Source organism: Chaetodon trifascialis, chromosome 16, assembly GCF_039877785.1.
Source record: "Chaetodon trifascialis isolate fChaTrf1 chromosome 16, fChaTrf1.hap1, whole genome shotgun sequence".
NCBI classification, from domain to species: Eukaryota; Metazoa; Chordata; class Actinopteri; order Chaetodontiformes; family Chaetodontidae; genus Chaetodon; species Chaetodon trifascialis.
Window position 1 is genome coordinate 5,057,850 of NC_092071.1, and position 19,374 is coordinate 5,077,223.

Sequence of the window (19,374 nt, forward strand, 5' to 3'; positions counted from 1 at the left end):
AGCGTTTTATTGTATATCTGTTTTTAAATTGTAAACGTTCTGACAGTTTTCGCTTTTGACCCCCTGTCTGAATTTAACATCGCGTGACTAAACAACCTGCTATGCTGACATGTCACCATGAGGATTTTGGGCAATAGTCGTTGTGTAAGTAACTGTAACTGCATTGAGAGGCGCGCGGACAGTTTATGGCTCTTCAACGGAATTTGGCGCCGGTTTTAAACGGCGGGCGGGTTTAAACTCGTTTGAACTTTTGATAAAATGGTAGCGTTTGGAGTTATTACTCTGTATCTTGTCAAAATTGTAATAATAATAAGTAATCACTTTTGTCATTCGATATAGTTCTATTCAGAAATACACAATGGCTATCTTGAATGTTGAATCAGTAATTTCAGATATTCTTAGTGGTTACGCAGAACATTTATTAATGTCAGCGTTTTAATGGTGCGTTCATGTGCAATTGTGTACGTGAACCTTGTACGAAATAACTGTAAAGTAAACTTAAGCGCTTTCAGATTGAGTGTGTGGCTCTTAAAAGAGCCTTTTGTTTTGCTGTTTCTGACAGGATTCTACTTCTTCTGGACTTTCTCGGTCTTCTTAGGCAGCAGAACAGCCTGGATGTTGGGCAGCACACCTCCCTGAGCGATGGTCACTCCGCCCAACAGCTTATTAAGCTCCTCGTCGTTGCGGACAGCCAGCTGGAGGTGGCGGGGAATGATTCTGGTCTTCTTGTTGTCGCGGGCAGCGTTTCCTGCCAACTCCAGAATCTCAGCGGTCAGGTACTCCAGCACCGCTGCCAGGTACACCGGAGCTCCAGCACCAACACGTTCAGCATAGTAGCCTTTCCTCAGCAGTCTGTGGACACGACCGACCGGGAACTGAAGCCCGGCTCTGGAAGACCGGCTTTTTGACTTTGCTCTCGCCTTTCCGCCCACGCTACCTTTTCCACGTCCAGACATATTCTTAGTTTTTGTTTTGATCGCTATTCGGAACAAACATAAACAAACTCGATCGCTGAATCGGTTTATATACCAAACAAGCTGCTCGTTGATTGGCTAGACTGAGTGTAACGTTTGTGGGCCAATGATCAGCGAGCTCATGCCAGTTCCTGAATTAACAATAATACTTCCGCCCCATGCCGAATAGGATTTCAAAATAAAATATAACAGATTACGATAACAGATCTTATTATGCATACGTGTATTAGAGAATGGCTAGCTGTCTGGGGATATGACAACATACAAATCAACAGACTGTTGAAAAGAAAAAAAATCAATATAAAAGAAAATAGAAGAAAGCGCACTGAGTGATGCAGTACATACAGAACAACGTGATAATGCCAGCCATGTTTGGTTTTATAATAAAGTAGGGTTAAAAAAGGTCAGCAGATCTGGTTTTAGGAGAACGATAGGAGAATGAGAATGATAATTAAAACTGAAGAAATTGCTTAAAGGTGATCGGTTGCAATGACAAATATTTACATATAAACCCACATACGCAGATTGAGAAGGCACCCACCTTACTAATCATTTAACAGTTGGCCTACACATGGACATTAGAGCTGTATAGAGCTGTATTTACTCAGATAATGTAATCAGTGCAGGTTCTGATCCTGGCTCAGCCCGCTATGATACGCTGTTGACTCAAGGTAACATTTTAATTTTAATACTTTAAAAGAAAGAGGCAGAGACCCAAGAACACTGATAGTGGTATTATAAATTATCACATGGCATCAGTTTAGGCCATATGGGATCAGTGATTAAAGTTTCATCTTTAAACTGTTAATTGTACTTTTGATAATTAAGGAATGCAAATTCATGAAAATGCAAATGTAGCCACTAGCCTTGAATTAACACCATACTTTTTGATGTGGGTTGTGTTTAGATTTATATACTGTTCATAACAGTCACTATAATTTTCTTTTCAACAAATTAACCTGGATACATTTGATAATATTAGTTGTAATAAAGTTCAGGCTGTTCCACAGTATAGTCTACCAGGACGGTGCAATTTGTGAGTCCTCTCTGCAGAGAGTGTGTTTATAATTAACACCTCTCTTCCATTTACAGGATGAAAATGACATTATTTCCAGCTCTTCAAAGAAGAATCTGAATTACATGAATGAATTACAATTTAGTGACGAGGAAGACAAAGAGCTGCTGGCAATGCTGAAAAGCGAAAGTGAATAAAGGTGAGAATGAGCCTCAGAATGAGAATGAGGACAATGATGTTAAAAGAGACAGTGAAAGGTCAAGGTCAAGCTAGGGTGCAAAATGCATTGGAAAGGCAGGAGAGACCATCGCAGAATGTTGACCAGTTAGGATCTTCTATGTGACATCCACCATCGATAACAACCAACAGCAGTCTGCAGTGAAAGAAGTGCCTTGCTCTCTTTGTAAAGACACATCCAGTTTCAACTGATTGTGCAGATTTCTGGTGTTTCGTGAAGCAGATGAAATTCAAAAAACAAGGACTGCTTCCGTTCGCAATTTACAACCAAATAATTCAGTGCAAATAGAGATATAAGACAGGGTTTAAAATGAAAAATGTATCTGCTCCCTGGTTTGATGACAGCTCCATGTGGAAAAAGAGGAGAGGGAGAGCCAGACATGGTCCTGATTAAAAACTCATGTACAGAGACTTTGTCACACAATACCAGCATTTATAATAAAGCTGGCGTGGTCCACCTAGAAAACCGATTTTTAAAAAGATAAATGATTTCACATGGTGGATCTATGGTGGGTTAATTAAATACAAAAACTGCGTGAAATAGAGCGTACTGAGGTGATAAAAATATAGAAAAACAAAATCCTCTCAGAGAGCATTGCAGGCGCTTGGTGGCTTGTTTCTGCTGACAGACTTCCTGTTCGGGTTGTTGTTTACTGTTATCATGATGAAACACAGCAGCACCTCCTGATGGACTGTTGCAGAGCTACTCGACAGACCTTTAGAAAAACATGTGTAAAATATTATGTTTCTGTGGTATTGTTAGCAGTTTGAATTGAACTTGGACTAGGGCTAAAACCCAGATGTTTTCATCCACAGGGAAAAATATTCCGGAGGGGAAAAAAGAAGAAGAAGAAGTGTCTCTGTGACGCTTCCTCAAAAATCTCAAGACAGAGATGCCCAATGGAAAGAACATGGAAACTACACTGATTGAATTCTGGACAGGCAGGGTTCCAGACTTTCACCCAGTATATTAATTACCACACCAGAGACAATACAACTGTTGCGGAGAATATCTTGTTTAAACACTCTAACATCTTGTTTTGTACTCTGGCATACGAAAACATCTTGTCACTGTGATAGAAGGCCTGACTCTTAGCCCTGAGTCATACATATCATATCCCCAGAGACAATCAGTAGTGGCAAACAAGATGTCCATGGCACCTCTACTCCTTATTTACGATGTCTGCAATATTATCCTCACGCCGGACACAACACACATACACACATATGCTTTACTTATTATCACATGTTTAGTGGTTAGTTCTTGAAGATGTCTAGAATGTCCTGAACTGATTAATGTACTGGGCTGGTCAATCCCAACTCCTTAAATGTGAACGATTGTCTGTGAACGGTACTCATTCTGGCTGAGATCCTGAGGGAGCTCTGTCAGTCTGAGTCCAGCGCTGCATTGCTTTACCTGTGACCTACAATAAATACTTTGACTGTGAACTGGAGACTTCTCCGGACCGTTCTTGAGCTTCCAATAAAGAACTGAGCTTCAAAGCTAACACAACACTGGACTTTCTGTATGCAGATAAAAAGGAGGCCTCAAGCTCCTTCCCCCTCCCCCCGCTGGGCCGTTCTGATCACAATCAGGTCCATCTGGTGCCTGCATACATACCTTTGATGAATAAACAACCACAACCATCAGGTATGTGAGTAGATGGTCAGAGGAGTCCAGCGTGGCACTGAGGGTGCTTTGAAACCACTGACTGGGAAGTGTTGTGCAGTCCTCTTCACAACACCTACAGTTCTCCAATGATACAGCCACTGTTGGAAGTTTATCACAGGGGAAAAAACTGGAGTACAGGGAGGTCATAGCCAGCTTTGTAGACTGGTGTGGACTGAACCACCTGCACATAAATGCCAGCAAGACGATGGAGATGGTGATGATTTTTAGAAACTGTACATATAGTACATAATACATAGACTCATGAAATTCAATGTCCTTTCTGTGCAACAGTATTTCTCAAGTGCAATACAACATATGACATTAGTAATTTTCTCATGAGAATGTTGGCAACAGCATTTGTTATCTGCAGTGGTGTTTTTATGACATTTAGTATTTTCATAATTTGCATATAATGTGCGTATATACATCTCACACAGTCAGTATGACACGTACTGTGCAGGCAGAGGAAAACCCAAAGAATGCTCCCTGTAATGCACAAACACGCACTGGGAGCCTGCATTAAATTGTGAGCGTGGTCATTTTTGCAGAAAAGAGGTCAGGAGATATTCTCTTCAGCTAAAGGGATTTATAAACACACTGATGAAATAGAGAACATGCACATGGATCTCAGTCTTCTGGGAAATCGCAGTCTGCAATGAGAATGCCTGACTGACGGTTACACAGAGTTTCAAAAAGAAATGTGCAGCTATCTGATTGGTCAAAACAGGTGTGGAGTCACCATGGTTTAGACTTTAGCGCTCCCCTCTTGGTGCACAGGCTGGTCCCAGCCTCTTGGCACACGACCCATCCAATCCACAGGAGACAGCGCCCTGAAAGGGAAGATGGCGAGATCCTCCTCTATATGTAAATTATGTGTTACCTGACACGAGGTATGTTAAGTTTTGTTTCTGTGTTTTCTGAGGTTACTAAAGGTCATATTGCCCATGTGGCTATGTGTGTGTAGCTTAAGGTTACTGGAGGGCATGTTAGTTGTGTGACCATGTGTATGTAACTTATAAGGACATGAGAGTAAAGTATGTAACTCTAACAAAATCCCACTGAGGGGCAAGGAGACGCAACCCGGGTCTGCATGCCTCTGAGAAAGCTCTGAGTACTTCTAATGATTAATTAAAGACTATATTTAAGTGTGTAAAAGCTGTTCCATACAGTATTTTCTTGAAGAAATAATCAAAACAGAATCAAATTGCAACTTGATTTTATTTTGAAATTCAATGGTAACAAATTACTTCCATAACTGGAGACTTAAAAAAAATGAGTTTTATAAATGCATAATTGTGATAAGTTTGTGAAAAAAGAATAGATATAAACATGAAATGCAACATAATAAAAGGATAGGAAAGAAAGAGTTCATATATAAATATAATGTACATAAAAAACAACAATGATGTACTCTTACAACATGTCAAGTGTTTCCGTAATGTTTAAAAATGCAAAGGAATAAACATTGAATTAAATGTTGAAGTACCCACAGACAGTGTGTATTGTGCAGGATTTATATTTGAGAGTGTGTAAAATGTAAACACGTGTTCTCAGGGTCAGTGTTTCAATACATTTCTTTCTCATCAGTCAGATGTGATAGATTGATCTCTTTTCAGACAGCCCCTGCGGAGGAGTGGTTAGTTTGAATTTTCTTTTTTATCCAATAGATGATCAGCTTCAGCGCGCGCTCCTCTCGGTCTGGCCCAATCTGCGTGACGTCACAGCGGCAGTTTCTTTATAATGCCGGTGTTCGCGGCTGAAAAGTATCATTTCTTCAGCTTTGAAAACAGCGAAAGAAACTCAGCCACAATGGCAAGAACCAAGCAAACTGCCCGTAAATCCACCGGAGGAAAGGCTCCCAGGAAGCAGCTGGCCACCAAAGCTGCTCGTAAGAGCGCCCCAGCCACCGGTGGAGTGAAGAAGCCTCACCGCTACAGGCCCGGCACAGTGGCCCTGAGGGAGATTCGTCGCTATCAGAAATCCACCGAGCTGCTGATCCGTAAGCTGCCCTTCCAGCGCCTGGTGAGAGAGATCGCCCAGGACTTCAAGACAGATCTGCGCTTCCAGAGCTCGGCCGTTATGGCGCTGCAGGAGTCCAGCGAGGCTTACCTGGTCGGTCTCTTTGAGGACACTAACCTGTGCGCCATCCACGCCAAGAGGGTCACCATCATGCCCAAAGACATCCAGCTGGCCCGCCGCATCCGTGGAGAGAGGGCTTAAACTGATCTCTGGTCTCCCTATAAAACAAAAAACGGCTCTTTTAAGAGCCAAACACAAACACGGAGAGAGCAAGTTGTCCATAAGAAAACTACTATAATTTAGGTGGGAAACAACATTATCACTCTTAAAAATAATGTCAGCAGCACAAATTCACTATATGTACCTCTAATACAAACAAAGTCTCTATCACAGTTGTCGATATTTGTCTTATATGAAGAAATGTAGACTTATTGTACCGCCATTAATGCATTAATGACTTTTTTTGCACTACATACTTGCGAAGTGTGTGTACACAGACTGATCCTATTGCATCATTTATTGATTTACACTCAAATAATAAATTGCATTACAGCTCAGTGCAGTGGCATATATATATGTAACGACTAAATATTCCTGATGTAATTAAATTAGCGAGTTGTTAAACATGCAATTTTAGTTTTAGTAATGTTTGTGTCGCATGCTATTGCTGCTCTTCTCAATGTTTCATTGAACTGCTGCATCTATTACTGCTGCAGCAACATTTTTAAATTTTGATTGCAGTAAGTTGTACGAAAACAATAAATGAATAATGCGCTTTCAGAGGAAGTGGGAGGCTCTTAAAAGAGCCTTTTGTTTTGCTGTTTCTGACAGGATTCTACTTCTTCTGGACTTTCTCGGTCTTCTTGGGCAGCAGAACAGCCTGGATGTTGGGCAGCACACCTCCCTGAGCGATGGTCACTCCGCCCAACAGCTTATTAAGCTCCTCGTCGTTGCGGACAGCCAGCTGGAGGTGGCGGGGGATGATTCTGGTCTTCTTGTTGTCGCGGGCAGCGTTTCCTGCCAACTCCAGAATCTCAGCGGTCAGGTACTCCAGCACCGCTGCCAGGTACACCGGAGCTCCAGCACCGACACGTTCAGCATAGTAGCCTTTCCTCAGCAGCCTGTGGACACGACCGACCGGGAACTGAAGCCCGGCTCTGGAAGACCGGCTTTTTGCCTTTGCTCTCGCTTTCCCGACACCTTTACCACGGCCAGACATTTTCAATCAGTTTTAGACAAACCTGTTGTTGAATCGTGACTTATATTTCCTCCCAGCTCCTCGTTCATTGGACAGAGGAACGTAACTATGATTGCCCAATCAGCTGTGATGTTTCCAACGCTTCCGCTTTGTACTGTACGGGATTTTCAGAATAAAACATGTCCCGCAGATTGACCTGAAAAAAATAAAAAACGTAACACTGGATTCTATGAGTATTGGCTTCACTCTCGAAGGCTATCAGAGACATCAGGGCGAAGTAAGATTGGATCTATAAGATATGGCCTGTGTAGGTCTCTCAGAACAGGTTGTGATTAATAACTAACGGTCTGGTCTCTTTGAGGTCAATGAGCACGTTTCATGACCACTGTCGATAAGTCTATTTGATGACCATGGTACAGCTGGTTTTCCACAGTTTAATATACAATAATAACTTTTTCACCCGGACTGCATCTTTTCTTTCAGCAGTCCATAAATGATCTGACCGAGGCCATGTTTTTATTAATGTTTTCTCAGTCACATAAATGTTTATCAAAAAGGAGCATAAATGTTCAAATATGCCTGGTTAAGTAAGTGAAGGTACAGTAGAAACTGTCAGCTATTCCTTTTTAATGTATTTCTATGCAGCACCTCATCTGCATTTCACCCCTCATTGATACATTTTCATTGAATGTTGAGGTCAGATGAATCCTACTTGGTTATGAATTTTGCCAATATATACCCAAAAATGATGTGGGAAGTCATTTTAAAATTTAAGGGGATCCTTGTTCACCAGGGCATGATTGTGCCTTGAGAAACGTTAAATACACTCAACATTATGCATTCGTTTGACATGAAGCAGAGAATGACTTAATGAACCAATTGATTCGTATTTAAGATCCAGTGTAAATGTTGCTGCTCAGGAGAGTAATATACATGATAGTGATGTGTCGGTCGAGAACGAAACGGCTCTTAGAACCGGCTCTTAAGTGAGCGATCGAAGCCTCCTGCCTAGGAACCGCAGGGAGCCGCTTTGTTTTTTCCTCGGCGTTTTTTCTGCTCAAGCCGCACGTGATTGGTCATTTCATGGTGTGTGGTGGCCTATGTGCATGCTCCGAGCAGGAGGGGAGGGGCGGGGTGACAGACACGGCGCACGCGCACACACAGACAAAGAGAGATTGAGCCAACACGCTGGAAAGGTGAGAAAATGAGTGACCGCAGGAAAAGCAGTAACATTTGAGGATTAGTTTGTTATATTGGTAGTAAATTAAGCAACAACAACAAAAAAAAAGATCAGGAGCGAAACAACCGACTCTTTTACGAGAATCGGATTTCCCATCACAAATACAAGACTTCTAGGTCGTGGAGACATTTGTAATGTATGGATCCATGCAGTGAAAAGTTAACTAAACTATATCTTTTATGATTTAAAAATTCCAACATAAAAACAAATAACATCATTTCTCAAGAACCGTGCTCTCAGTTGCAGTGGTGGGTGGTCCTGAAAAGGACCTTTGGGTTGGTTGCGCTGAGGCAGGTTTACTTGGAGCTGGTGTACTTGGTGACGGCCTTGGTGCCCTCAGACACGGCGTGTTTGGCCAGCTCACCAGGCAGCAGCAGGCGGACGGCGGTCTGGATCTCTCTGGAGGTGATGGTGGAGCGCTTGTTGTAGTGAGCCAGACGAGAGGCCTCACCGGCGATGCGCTCGAAGATATCACTGACGAAGGAATTCATGATGCCCATGGCCTTAGAGGAGATACCGGTATCGGGGTGGACCTGCTTAAGGACCTTGTAGACGTAGATGGCATAGCTCTCCTTCCTGGATCGCTTTCTTTTCTTGCCAGATTTCGTGGCGCTTTTCGAAACGGCCTTCTTGGAGCCTTTCTTCGCTGCTTTTGGTGGTTCGGGCATTGTTCAGCCTTCTGTAGTCAGTCGACGATATGTTTAGCGGCAGCTCGAACAGTTCATATAGATTCCTTCGATGCTAATAAGTGGAGCTGTTGCTCGTAAACGATTGGTTGTCTTCTGAGGCGGACTGAGTGTGCGTAGTACAAGTGACCGTTAACCTTTCCTGTGTGAGAAGTTAAACATTAAAGGTCAAACGAGAAACGTTAGCACAGATTTGAATGGTTCAGGTATTCATATGAATCATTCAGTAAACGTATTAATACCAGACTGTAAAAATACTCTGTTACAGTACGTATGTGAGTATACATACCCCATATCATCTTTTCATCCTCTGGTTGCCTCCTTTCTAAAGACATGCTGTACAGCCAAGTGCCTCTGAAAGCCCTCACAGAAATAAGACCCCGGAGAAAACCCAAACTATTTCGGATTGTGTATATATGAACATATGTCTCACAAACCTACCCAGGATATTTTCTTCACCGGCATAAAAAGTGCAGCATTTTGGGCCAGAATACCTCAAAGAGTCCTAAGTATTCAAATAAAATGCACCATTAACAAGCTGATAATGTGTTTTGGATGTGATGCTGTCGTTCTAAATAGATTTGTTGCTTTAAAGCTTCTAAAAAGAGGAAAATAATGGGAAAATCAGGGTTCAGTCAGTGGGTCACTTTGCGCCATAAAGAGCAAAAATGAAAGCTGCCCCGTCGAGGCGATGTAACGTAGTACACAGCCTTCACCACTAGATGTCAGTCAAATGTAGTTAATGGTATCAACTAAGCAGTGAAAGCTTGAGTGGTATAGGAGTAAAATACTGACATGAGGGTTTGAAATGAGACCTGACAGGAATTACAGAAGTGGTGCTTATTTTCTTAAATATCATATATAAAACAAAGAAAAGGTTACTTTCATTCATCAGAATTAACGTGAGAATTATGTGAGATAGGCCTACTGTATATGTACTTCATGAGATCAATGTATGTCTCTGTCTCAACACTGTGCACACGCACATATCTCTGAAAAAAATGAATCACCCTCGAAATCATTGTATTGTTTACCGTTAAGTAACACATTTGATCTTTTCACGCATGTGATCTAGACTCAAGCAAGGACGAAAAAAAGATAATGTTTCCGCCCGGTTTCGAACCGGGGACCTTTCGCGTGTGAGGCGAACGTGATAACCACTACACTACGGAAACTGCTAACGGTTTTCATAACATTTTCTTTAAATACAGCTATTAATGGAATATGTCTACGATGTAACGTGTGTTTTATGTATCTCTCTTGATCTATCTCTCTTGCTCTACTGATATTATCAGTACAGAAATACACTATGAAGGAAATCCTGCTTTGAAAATATTAACATGTAAAAATAAAGACGTCAGCAGGAAAATGTTTGTCAAAAATATAAGTAGCAATATGCTAATACTGCAGCTTTTTGATTAAGTAAAGAATCAATAATTATAATGAAGTTGTATTTTAATGTGACCATTGTCTCTGTGTCGTCTGGTCTATGATTTGTTTTAACATATGAAGCTATAATTTTTGCATGTTTTTGCATGATGTGGCTGTGAGCTGACTGAAACACTCTCCATGTTAGCTTAGCACATGTCCACTTACACAAGTACTGTACCTAAGTATAATTTTGAGGTACTAGTACCTACATGAGTACTTCCATTTTATTTCTACTTCTACTTCACTCCATCTGAGAGGGACGTTTGTGCTTGTTACGCCACTGCATTTACTACTTAGGTTGTAGATCACGATTTCACATAAAAACATGCATTAAGGTTATGAAAATAATACTTTGCAATAATACATACACACACAAAACACACACACGTGGCTAACGTGTAGTAAGATGTAGTAATACGTGTTTTGAGTCATCAGATGCAGTAATGTGACTCCGAATGTCTCATGTCAAGGAAATCATGTGCTTTCTGCAAATAGTAACACCTTCACTGCAAAACAAAATGATTTGGTGTCTTTGTTCATCATCTATCAGATTATTTCTGGATCACTTGCTCTTTCGGTATTTAAAAAAAATAAAAATAAATAAAAAATGTCTCATCTGTTAGTCATCAGCACTGGTGACCACGTCAAGATTTCATCTGAACAAAACAAATCTAAATGCAGACTCAAATCTTTTTCCTTCGTGACCTCACTGGAGGAAGTATACCCATGTGGCTTTGTTTGCGAGCCCTCCTTTTATGCTGTTTTTGTTCCTCTTTGCCTGTTGCAAAAGTTTTGGAAATCACAAGTCGGAGCTGAAAGCCCCTCTGAAAGCCCACATGAGTGACACAACAGAAGGGTTGCCACAGAAATAAAATACATGTTTTGTGTGTGTGTGTGTGTGTGTGTGTGTGTGTGTGTGTGTGTGTGTGTGTGTGTGTGTGTGTGTGTGTGTGTGTGTGTGTGTGTGTGTGTGTGTGTGTGTGGAAGGATGTGATTCCCCTTTAGACTGAGAAACAGTTGAGAGGGGAACTCTTCAATTGCACGATTTCTTTAAATTTGACCATTTACTTCTTCTGAGTCAGTTAAAGATGCAACTACTAGTACTTTTACTATTACTGCTGCTGGTACAGCTTCTGACCAGGGAGTACTGGGGTTGGTGGAAGAAATACTCAGATCCTTAAAACTACTACTAAAAGTAGAAAAACTCTAATCATGTACAAGCTCTACATCCTCTAAATCCTACATAATCAAAATTACATAAGTGTATGTAATTAAATGCACTACAAGTATTAGTCATAAAAGTACTTATTCCATGACATTTCCTGACCTCACCTTTTAATTATTTATCTATTCTTATTTATTATTCATTCTCTATTCTCCATGAGTGATATAGATTCTGAGCTGAGGGAACATTATATATGCAGACTTGCTGAGCTCTACATCAGCAATGCCTCTGAAGGACGCTGTGTAATTACAGCAGTACAGGTAATGTAAAGTACACAGCATATCATCCATCCAACACAAGAACGATGAACAGCAACTACAGACAACTTTAGACGATGTTTGGTCCTGAGTGGCTGCCAAGTCTGGTTTTCACTGCTGGTACAGCAGCTAATAAAAACTGATTAAATAACTGGTATTCATAACAGATAATGGTTGGTCGAAAAAATTCATTTCACTCTGATTTGACAAAAACTAAAGTGATTCCCACGTGTCCTTCATTAGGGGACAATGTAAGCCCTAAATGCAATTTTTGAGTATCGTGTTGAATATCGTATGTGTAGCAGCCATAATGTTTACCATGTTAGCATGCTAACATTCGGTAATTAGCACTAAACACAAAGTACAGCTGAGGCTGACGGCAATGTAAGAAGTTTTGCTGATATCCGGTCATAAGCTATTGGACATATCAAGCCCTTGGTCTGATGATAGTGTCACATGAAAAATGAGTGAATCATCAAAGTCAGTAGGGTTCATCCTCTCGGGACCACGATGTTTGTACAATGTTTAATGAAAATCCCTCTCGTAGTTGTTGAGATATTTCAGTGTGGACTGAAACAGTCACTCTGTTTTCACTAAGCTATCGACCGACAGAGGAGTATGACAGTGATGTGAGTGTACTAGTGTGATACAGAACTCAACAAGGTGAAGGCACTTTGCTAAAATAATGACTTCTCCTTTTCCAAATGCAGTGTTTGTATTTGACTGAAAGTTGTACCGAAACAAGAAACGCATGCTTGAATGCTCGTCGTCCATGTTTCACGTGAACAAACAACCCAGAGAATATTTACAGGGCTGAAGTGACCTGTGACCGTATCCTTCTTTGCTCCTTCCCTATTTTCAGACATGCTGTCGACCAAACAATTGACTGATCAATAAAATAACCATCAGTTCAGCTTCACTTTATAAGTGTACTTGATCACATTTCAGAGGAAAATATTGTACTGTGACTTTATCTGCTGCTGCAACTCTGATTCTGACAGTTGCTTTTATTATTCAACTCTAAAGTTATTATCTATATGTTAATGGCACGATTATCAATATTATTATCAGTATTGTTTTATATAAGTGAAAGCAACAGTAGTTCATTGTTTCTTTTCTCTGTGATGTTCTATGACTTTCAAAGACACAGAAAGAGGAACTGACTCTTGTGGTAAGCTGATGATACGCTGTACACAGACACGCACACACTATATAAGCTTCGTGTCTGTTGTGTTTTATCTCAGTTGGATTTCATCAGTTCGGTGTATCTCAGCATGGAGGAGACCTACGTCAGGCACGTGGAGCTGTTGGGCTTCGAGAAACGCCTCTTCCCAAGTCAGCACTACGTAAGGCTCAAAGCATTTACTCTACAAACCCAAATCCTGCTACAGAGGCTTCAAATCCTCTCAAAATCTATACATCTAGAGACTGTTCTAGAAAATAACCAATGGCACTAAGCCAAAGTTCAGACTCAGAGAAGCTTGAATCAAGAATCGAGTCTTCACAGAGAACAGAGCAGAACATCATCTGTTGTACTGTCTGTTTGTGCAGGTGTACATGCTGATGGTGAAATGGAGCGACCTCTCGGAGAAGCTGATCTACAGGACGTATCCTGAGATCCACACCTTCCATGTGAGTCCCTGTACACTACAAAATAAAATCTCTGTGCAGCTCAGTGTAAAAAATAATCAACCATCTAGAGTGAAATGAACCAAAGGTCTGAAGCAATGCAGACAGAAATGCAATTTTTGAATGTGGGTTCAGAAATGTTTTTGTTTCGGTGACAGAAATCGCTGAAGGAGATGTTTCCCATCGAGTCTGGTCAGATAGAAAAGAGGGACAGAATCATCCCTTCGTTACCAGGTAAAAAAACAAAATGAATTTTCTCCATATTCCTGCTGCTTGCTTGTAAAAGACTAACGGTTTGTGTCACAGTACATGCTCTCCTGCCACCAGGGCTGCTCAACTCTCATTTCAGTATTTAGTCTTTTTAAGGATGATATTCTGCTTAGGATGATATTCAAGCTCTTCTGCATGCAGTCATGCTCTTTCAGGAAGCACCTGTGGTTAGCAAACATATTTTCTACTTCTCTTTTTTACATTTGATGAAGCAACTGAGCAAACTGCAATAATGCAGAAATCAATGTCAACATTTTCAAAGAGTTTTAGTAGCTGTGAGCAGCAATTTACAAATTTACAAAACAGGAAAAGAACAAGGAAACAAGGTTAGTTTGCTATCATGCTAACTCTTAATATCTGGCAAATTTAAAGTTCACTGCTGGGACAATTTCTTGATCAATGACCGGCGGCCTCAGTGGATGACAGCTTGGTTTACGATCATCATCTCTGTGCAAACACCAACACCTGTGCCCACCAACCACATCTGGCAAAATGTGCTGTAGTCGCAAATGAACTGGGCGCGCTGCTGTTCATCCATAAATAGTTCCAGGACATAATTCTTCCTAAAACCACAAATTGTCATTTTTACATTTCTGTATGTGCTCAAGTTAAACAAACACGTGTTAATTCACGTGTTAATTATTGAGCTGGACAGAGCCAGGCTCCATGTTTTCCTCGTTTCCAGTCTTTAAGCTAAGCTAAGTTAACAGCATCTTAACGCCAGCTCTTCTCATCTCACTGACATAAAGAAAAACATTAACGCATGTCTGATTATGCTGAACTTTTCCTTTAAGATGGTGCAGAGCAAAGATAAAACTGTTGGGAACTCGACACACAACCTGAACATGAACTCAAAATGATTTGACACATTAGAAGAAGTGAAACCAGTGCCTGAGGCTATTTTAAGCCTTTGTAATTCTTGTGTCCGTCAGAGGAACTGCAGTTTGATGCCACCTCTTGCTTTCAGTTTTTTTAATTAGAGCCAGGTGTCACTGACATTTGACATTAAGCAGTTTTGTGCGTTTTACCAGAAAAAATTTCTGTTCCTGTTCCGACGTTCAGGGCCAGTTTTCATGAAAACAGAACTGCGCACAATCCCCTTGTGAAACCTTAATTACAAAACAAAACTTCTTACAATATAGAAAAAGAGAAGACAAAGCCTCAATCCTGATGCAACAGCAGCCTTCCGACACAGGTCTGGAAATTTCCACCTTGTGAAGGTCACATGTGAAGGCAGAGCAAAGCTTATTCAAGCTGGAGAAGAAATTCTAAAAAGGCAGAAATCTCAAAGAAATCTCAATCCTCTGCAGATCAATGCATAGGGTTATTTTGTATGAGTAAAATAAAACACAAAACAAAGTTTGCAAATTAGTGGATGTATTTCATGAACCATGAACCTCTGGACATTTTCTGACCATAAATCACAGGCGTTTGAAAATATTTGTCTATTGTAACATGATGATGTTGCGTTGCCATCTTATCATAACAAAGGAATTCAATTCAGAAGAAATTCATGAAAACGGGAACCAGTTCAAGCAGCTATGACTCATTTGCGATGTTGTTTAGGAACTTAAATTGATCAACTTTCAATATACAGGAATATCAGTTTCGACCTAAAAGCCTTTCTGACGGTTTCCAAAATGTTTTAATCAATTTTCAGACCTTCATTCAATTTCTTCCAGTTCTTTAAAGGGTTTTCATTTACTTTTCTGTCATACTTCTTAATATCAGTTCGCTGGTAATCACAGAGAGGCCACTTCTTTTAGAACAATATAGATATGTCTTCAAAACTCCACTGGAAAAAAAACCCCATCATATTTAAAGCATCAAAAAACCTTTGGTTTTTCTCTTTCTCTATAATTTCTCTCATTTTACTTAGAAAGTGTTATCTCATGTAATGTGTGCATCCATCACACGGTCACCTTTAGATTTCTTTAGTTATGGTTCCTGCATGCACAGTCTGAAAATAGCATCACTGGGAAACCCAGTGATTTTTTACCTGTGACTGGCCTCCACTGATGTGTTTGCTTGTGTCCTCAGCGCCGCGGTGGCTGGACAGCGAGAAGTCGACAGAAACCAGGCAGAGCACTTTGGCGGAGTACTGCCGCTCGCTCATCAACCTGCCGCCTCACATCTCCCGCTGCAAACACCTCGCCAACTTCTTCAAGGTTCGACCAGAGGACGAGAACCCGCCTGCGCCAAACACGTCAGTATATCACTCACATCTGTTTCCACTGCAGCTGACTTATTAGATAGTAGAGCTGAGTTGGAACATATTTCACTGCAAATCTAATCAGTCAAATTAACAAGAAAAAGAAATGGCAAGTTTCAAAAACAAAAGAAAATGATGATTTCCTCTTCAGACTGAAAAGAAATGAGACGTTTGTGGTGTCCAGGGAGTTGGCCAGAGGCAACGCATCTGGTAAGAGCCTCTTTACTAAATTCACTACATGCTTAAAAGTACAGCTTTGTTCATTTTTTGTTTTTTGGAAATCAATACTGAAAAGAATCTAAAGGTCTTTTCTTTTTCTCATATTCTTTGTTTGTTTCTGAATCTCTATACTGCCTCACTTTGCTCTCATATGGTCACAGATTGGAAACTACATTCATTCTGAAATTCATTTGTTCGCATCAGTTTCCTGTAAAAACTGCAGGTGTTTCCTGAAATTGAAGGAGGTTGTTGTGTTTCATCTCTCAGAGATTTCTGGCCCCATCATATTGGACACCTACAGAGTGATTGCAGACTTCACCAAGACGTCCAAACATGAGATCAATCTGCGCACCGGAGACCTGGTGGAAATTGTGGAGAAAAATCAGAATGGTGAGAACACATTCAAACATTGCCAGCGGAGACATTTATTACAACATAAAGCCTTTTTTGTCAACCTTTTTACTCTAAGTGATGGGATTGTATTTTAACATAAGAACGGATGCTCAAATGTTGCTTGGATCACTTTAACAACATGCAAAAACAATGTTACCACCAAGTGTGATAGTTGATTTTTTCATGAGGATCAGGACGATCGATATGTTGACTGAGGGCGGGCAGGCTGCCCGTGTTCTGCTGGGACTGACGGGGTTAAACCCAATCAATAAAAAAACACTAATAAATAAGAGCAGGTTTTGAGCTGTGGTGGTCCTGCTGTTGTGTTCAGGTTGGTGGTTCTGCCAATGTGAGTCTAAAGGAGGATGGGTCCCTGCGTCCTACTTGGAGCCTCTGGACGGACCTGAGGAGGCCGAGGACCCTGAACCAAACTACGAAGGCAAGCTGTTAACATTGTTTTCTAAATTACGTAAACGCCTTTCAGTCTTCTCCTGTCAGTCATTGTGCTTTGTGTCCCTGCAGGAGAGCTGCACGTCACCATCAAAGCCTACAAGGGGGAGCAGGAGGACGAGATCTCTCTGGAGCTTGGAGAAACCGTCGAGGTCATTCACAAGCTGCTGGACGGCTGGTGGGTCATCAGGTATGATCTACAGACACATTAAAAAGGTTAGAATTTGTAGTTTTATAGAAGAAAGATAAAAGAAACAGAGCTAAAAGAGAGAATACTGGACTCAGATTCATCAGATGAACACAAAAAGATGACATATGTGGGTAAATAAAGAAACAATACAAAGTTGCACAAAGTCAACAAGTTTATATCTGTGTGTTTATGCTACAAATAACATCTAATGGCATGATGACACCTGAGGCTGACGGGAAGTTTCAGAGGTATTCAAGCATGAACTGAAGCTGTGGGCGAGTTAAAACCATGACGTGCTGCTGACGTTAGAGAGAGATGAGAAAGGTCAAAGTCTCACCAGAGACTCAAGCATTTATTCTTTGGGGATGATGAATATTTGTCAAGATATTTCACTCCGAACCAAAGTGCCGGATCGGCGGCCTGGCACTGCCATCTGTATGCTACAGTTCATTATAAGCTATCACCATTTCATCTTCTCATACTTTTGTACTGGTTAGTTGTTCTGTATACTTAATTTTGACTTGTACATGTTGCTTTGTACAGGAAAGGAGATGAGACCGGTCATTTCCCCTCCATGTTCCTGCACAAGGCCGGCAAGAGAGAGAAATATGAAGCAGAGAGGGCGAACGTGCAGGGAAAGAAACCACCACCTCGCAGGTACAAAAGTAAAAACCATCATTTCAAAGGTTTCAGCAGAAAATATATAATGTATGACTGAAAGGCAGCTGTACTTTGTAAAGAGCTCATGCACATTTCAGGAAAGTAACCGAATGTAACTGAATCATCAACATCCTAATATCATAATGCTAACCTGCACAGTTAGCATTTATCATGCTAATAGTAAGCACGTCCTAACATGAGTTCAGCCATCATGCTTCTACACATGTAAGATTCAGCATGTTAGCATTTCACTGTTTGCATGTTAGCCTGTCATTTTAATCTTTTACATCTCACTGTCAGTATTTTGAAACTCAATAGTTGGAGGAGATTCTGGGATTTGGAAGCACTTAAACTATTTACTACACAACATTTAACAGTTCAACTCTGTGTGTTCTTTTCCGGTCTCAGATCCACCATCCGCAATGCCAAGAGCATCCACAACAAGTCCCGCCAGCGGCTCAGCCAGGAGGCCTACCGCAGGAACAGCCGTCGATACCTCCAGCAGAAGGGCGGCCGCCGAGCCGAGCCACGCAGAAGCTCCAAGAGTGCCGAAAAGTCACCGCTGAGGGAGAGGAAGAACCAGGGTAATGAAGCCATGATCGTACTGACATGTTTCCAGGGCAATTTATCACATCTGTGGCAAGTTAATGTTCCTATCCAGATGATGATTCAACTGCTAAGAAATCATCTGTTATATTTCCATGAAAACAATCACCTCATTACTTACATTGGCAAAGATATTACTCTACACTTTAGCCTTCATTTAGTATGCCATTATCACCCACCACGGTTTTGCTCTTTGTATCCACCAGAAAACATTCCAGAGCAGTCTGGCTCCAGCTCTGAGAGCGAGCTGAGGAAGGAGGCTCCGGTCATCCCTCCACGGCCCAGCCCGGAGCTCATCCTGGAGCGCTGCAGCGACAACACCCGCAAGAAAGTCAGCATCCACAAGTCACGCTCCAGCTCCAACAGCTAGCATGGGGACGCAACGTATGTCTTAAAAGTTGCAATGAAATCGCCTTTTGAGAGCTTTTTTCTTCCTTTATTTGTTGTGGACAATACAAGCAGTAGTGCAAACCAATGAGAGAGAGCTCTACTTTGCTATCGGCTGCTAGTATTCATATTTACATCGCATGAAAAAGAAACTATGTGAAAGCTGAATTTTTTGGTTGAGCATTATTAAAAGTTTTTTTTTTTTTTTTAAATGGAATAGTGTTTCTGTTTGTAACTTTTGTGTGAAAGCATTTAGATCTGTTTCCAGTGTAATCTGTAGCTTTGCTTTTATTTATTTGCTTATGTATACAATAATAAAACGAAATGGTAAGTTTTTATTTCTGCAGTCTTCAGGACTATTTCCTCAAATGTTGCTAAATCTTAAGATAACAGCAGTGCCTCTT

General features: G+C 41.0%; 4 protein-coding genes and 1 non-coding gene across 5 annotated transcripts; 2 read left to right on the forward strand and 3 right to left on the reverse strand.

The window, feature by feature from the left end:
- Positions 1–566: 566 nt before the first annotated feature.
- LOC139344956 (uncharacterized) lies at positions 567–7,136 on the reverse strand. The gene is made up of 4 exons (XM_070983400.1): positions 6,757–7,136; positions 6,008–6,155; positions 5,743–5,917; positions 567–979 (listed from the first exon to the last, which is right to left on the reverse strand). The coding sequence occupies exons 1-4, from the start codon at positions 7,134–7,136 to the stop codon at positions 567–569; spliced, it is 1,116 nt and encodes a 371-aa protein (XP_070839501.1).
- Positions 5,708–6,118, forward strand: LOC139344619 (histone H3-like). Its single transcript, XM_070982931.1, has one exon. The coding sequence runs from the start codon at positions 5,708–5,710 to the stop codon at positions 6,116–6,118; it is 411 nt and encodes a 136-aa protein (XP_070839032.1).
- A 1,505-nt stretch (positions 7,137–8,641) lies between the features above and the next one.
- Positions 8,642–9,023, reverse strand: LOC139344598 (histone H2B 1/2-like). Its single transcript, XM_070982893.1, has one exon. The coding sequence runs from the start codon at positions 9,021–9,023 to the stop codon at positions 8,652–8,654; it is 372 nt and encodes a 123-aa protein (XP_070838994.1). The 3' UTR covers positions 8,642–8,651.
- A 1,120-nt stretch (positions 9,024–10,143) lies between these two features.
- Positions 10,144–10,216, reverse strand: trnav-cac (transfer RNA valine (anticodon CAC)). Its single transcript has one exon. It is a non-coding gene; the product is annotated as a tRNA-Val (tRNA).
- Positions 10,217–13,192: 2,976 nt separating this feature from the next.
- Positions 13,193–19,307, forward strand: ncf1 (neutrophil cytosolic factor 1). The gene is made up of 11 exons (XM_070982975.1): positions 13,193–13,300; positions 13,506–13,586; positions 13,742–13,817; positions 15,894–16,059; positions 16,217–16,275; positions 16,552–16,674; positions 17,009–17,116; positions 17,200–17,317; positions 17,861–17,974; positions 18,386–18,561; positions 18,790–19,307. Exons 1-11 carry the CDS (start codon positions 13,229–13,231, stop codon positions 18,951–18,953), a joined length of 1,257 nt encoding a protein of 418 aa, XP_070839076.1. The 5' UTR covers positions 13,193–13,228; the 3' UTR covers positions 18,954–19,307.
- The last annotated feature ends 67 nt before the right edge of the window (positions 19,308–19,374 follow it).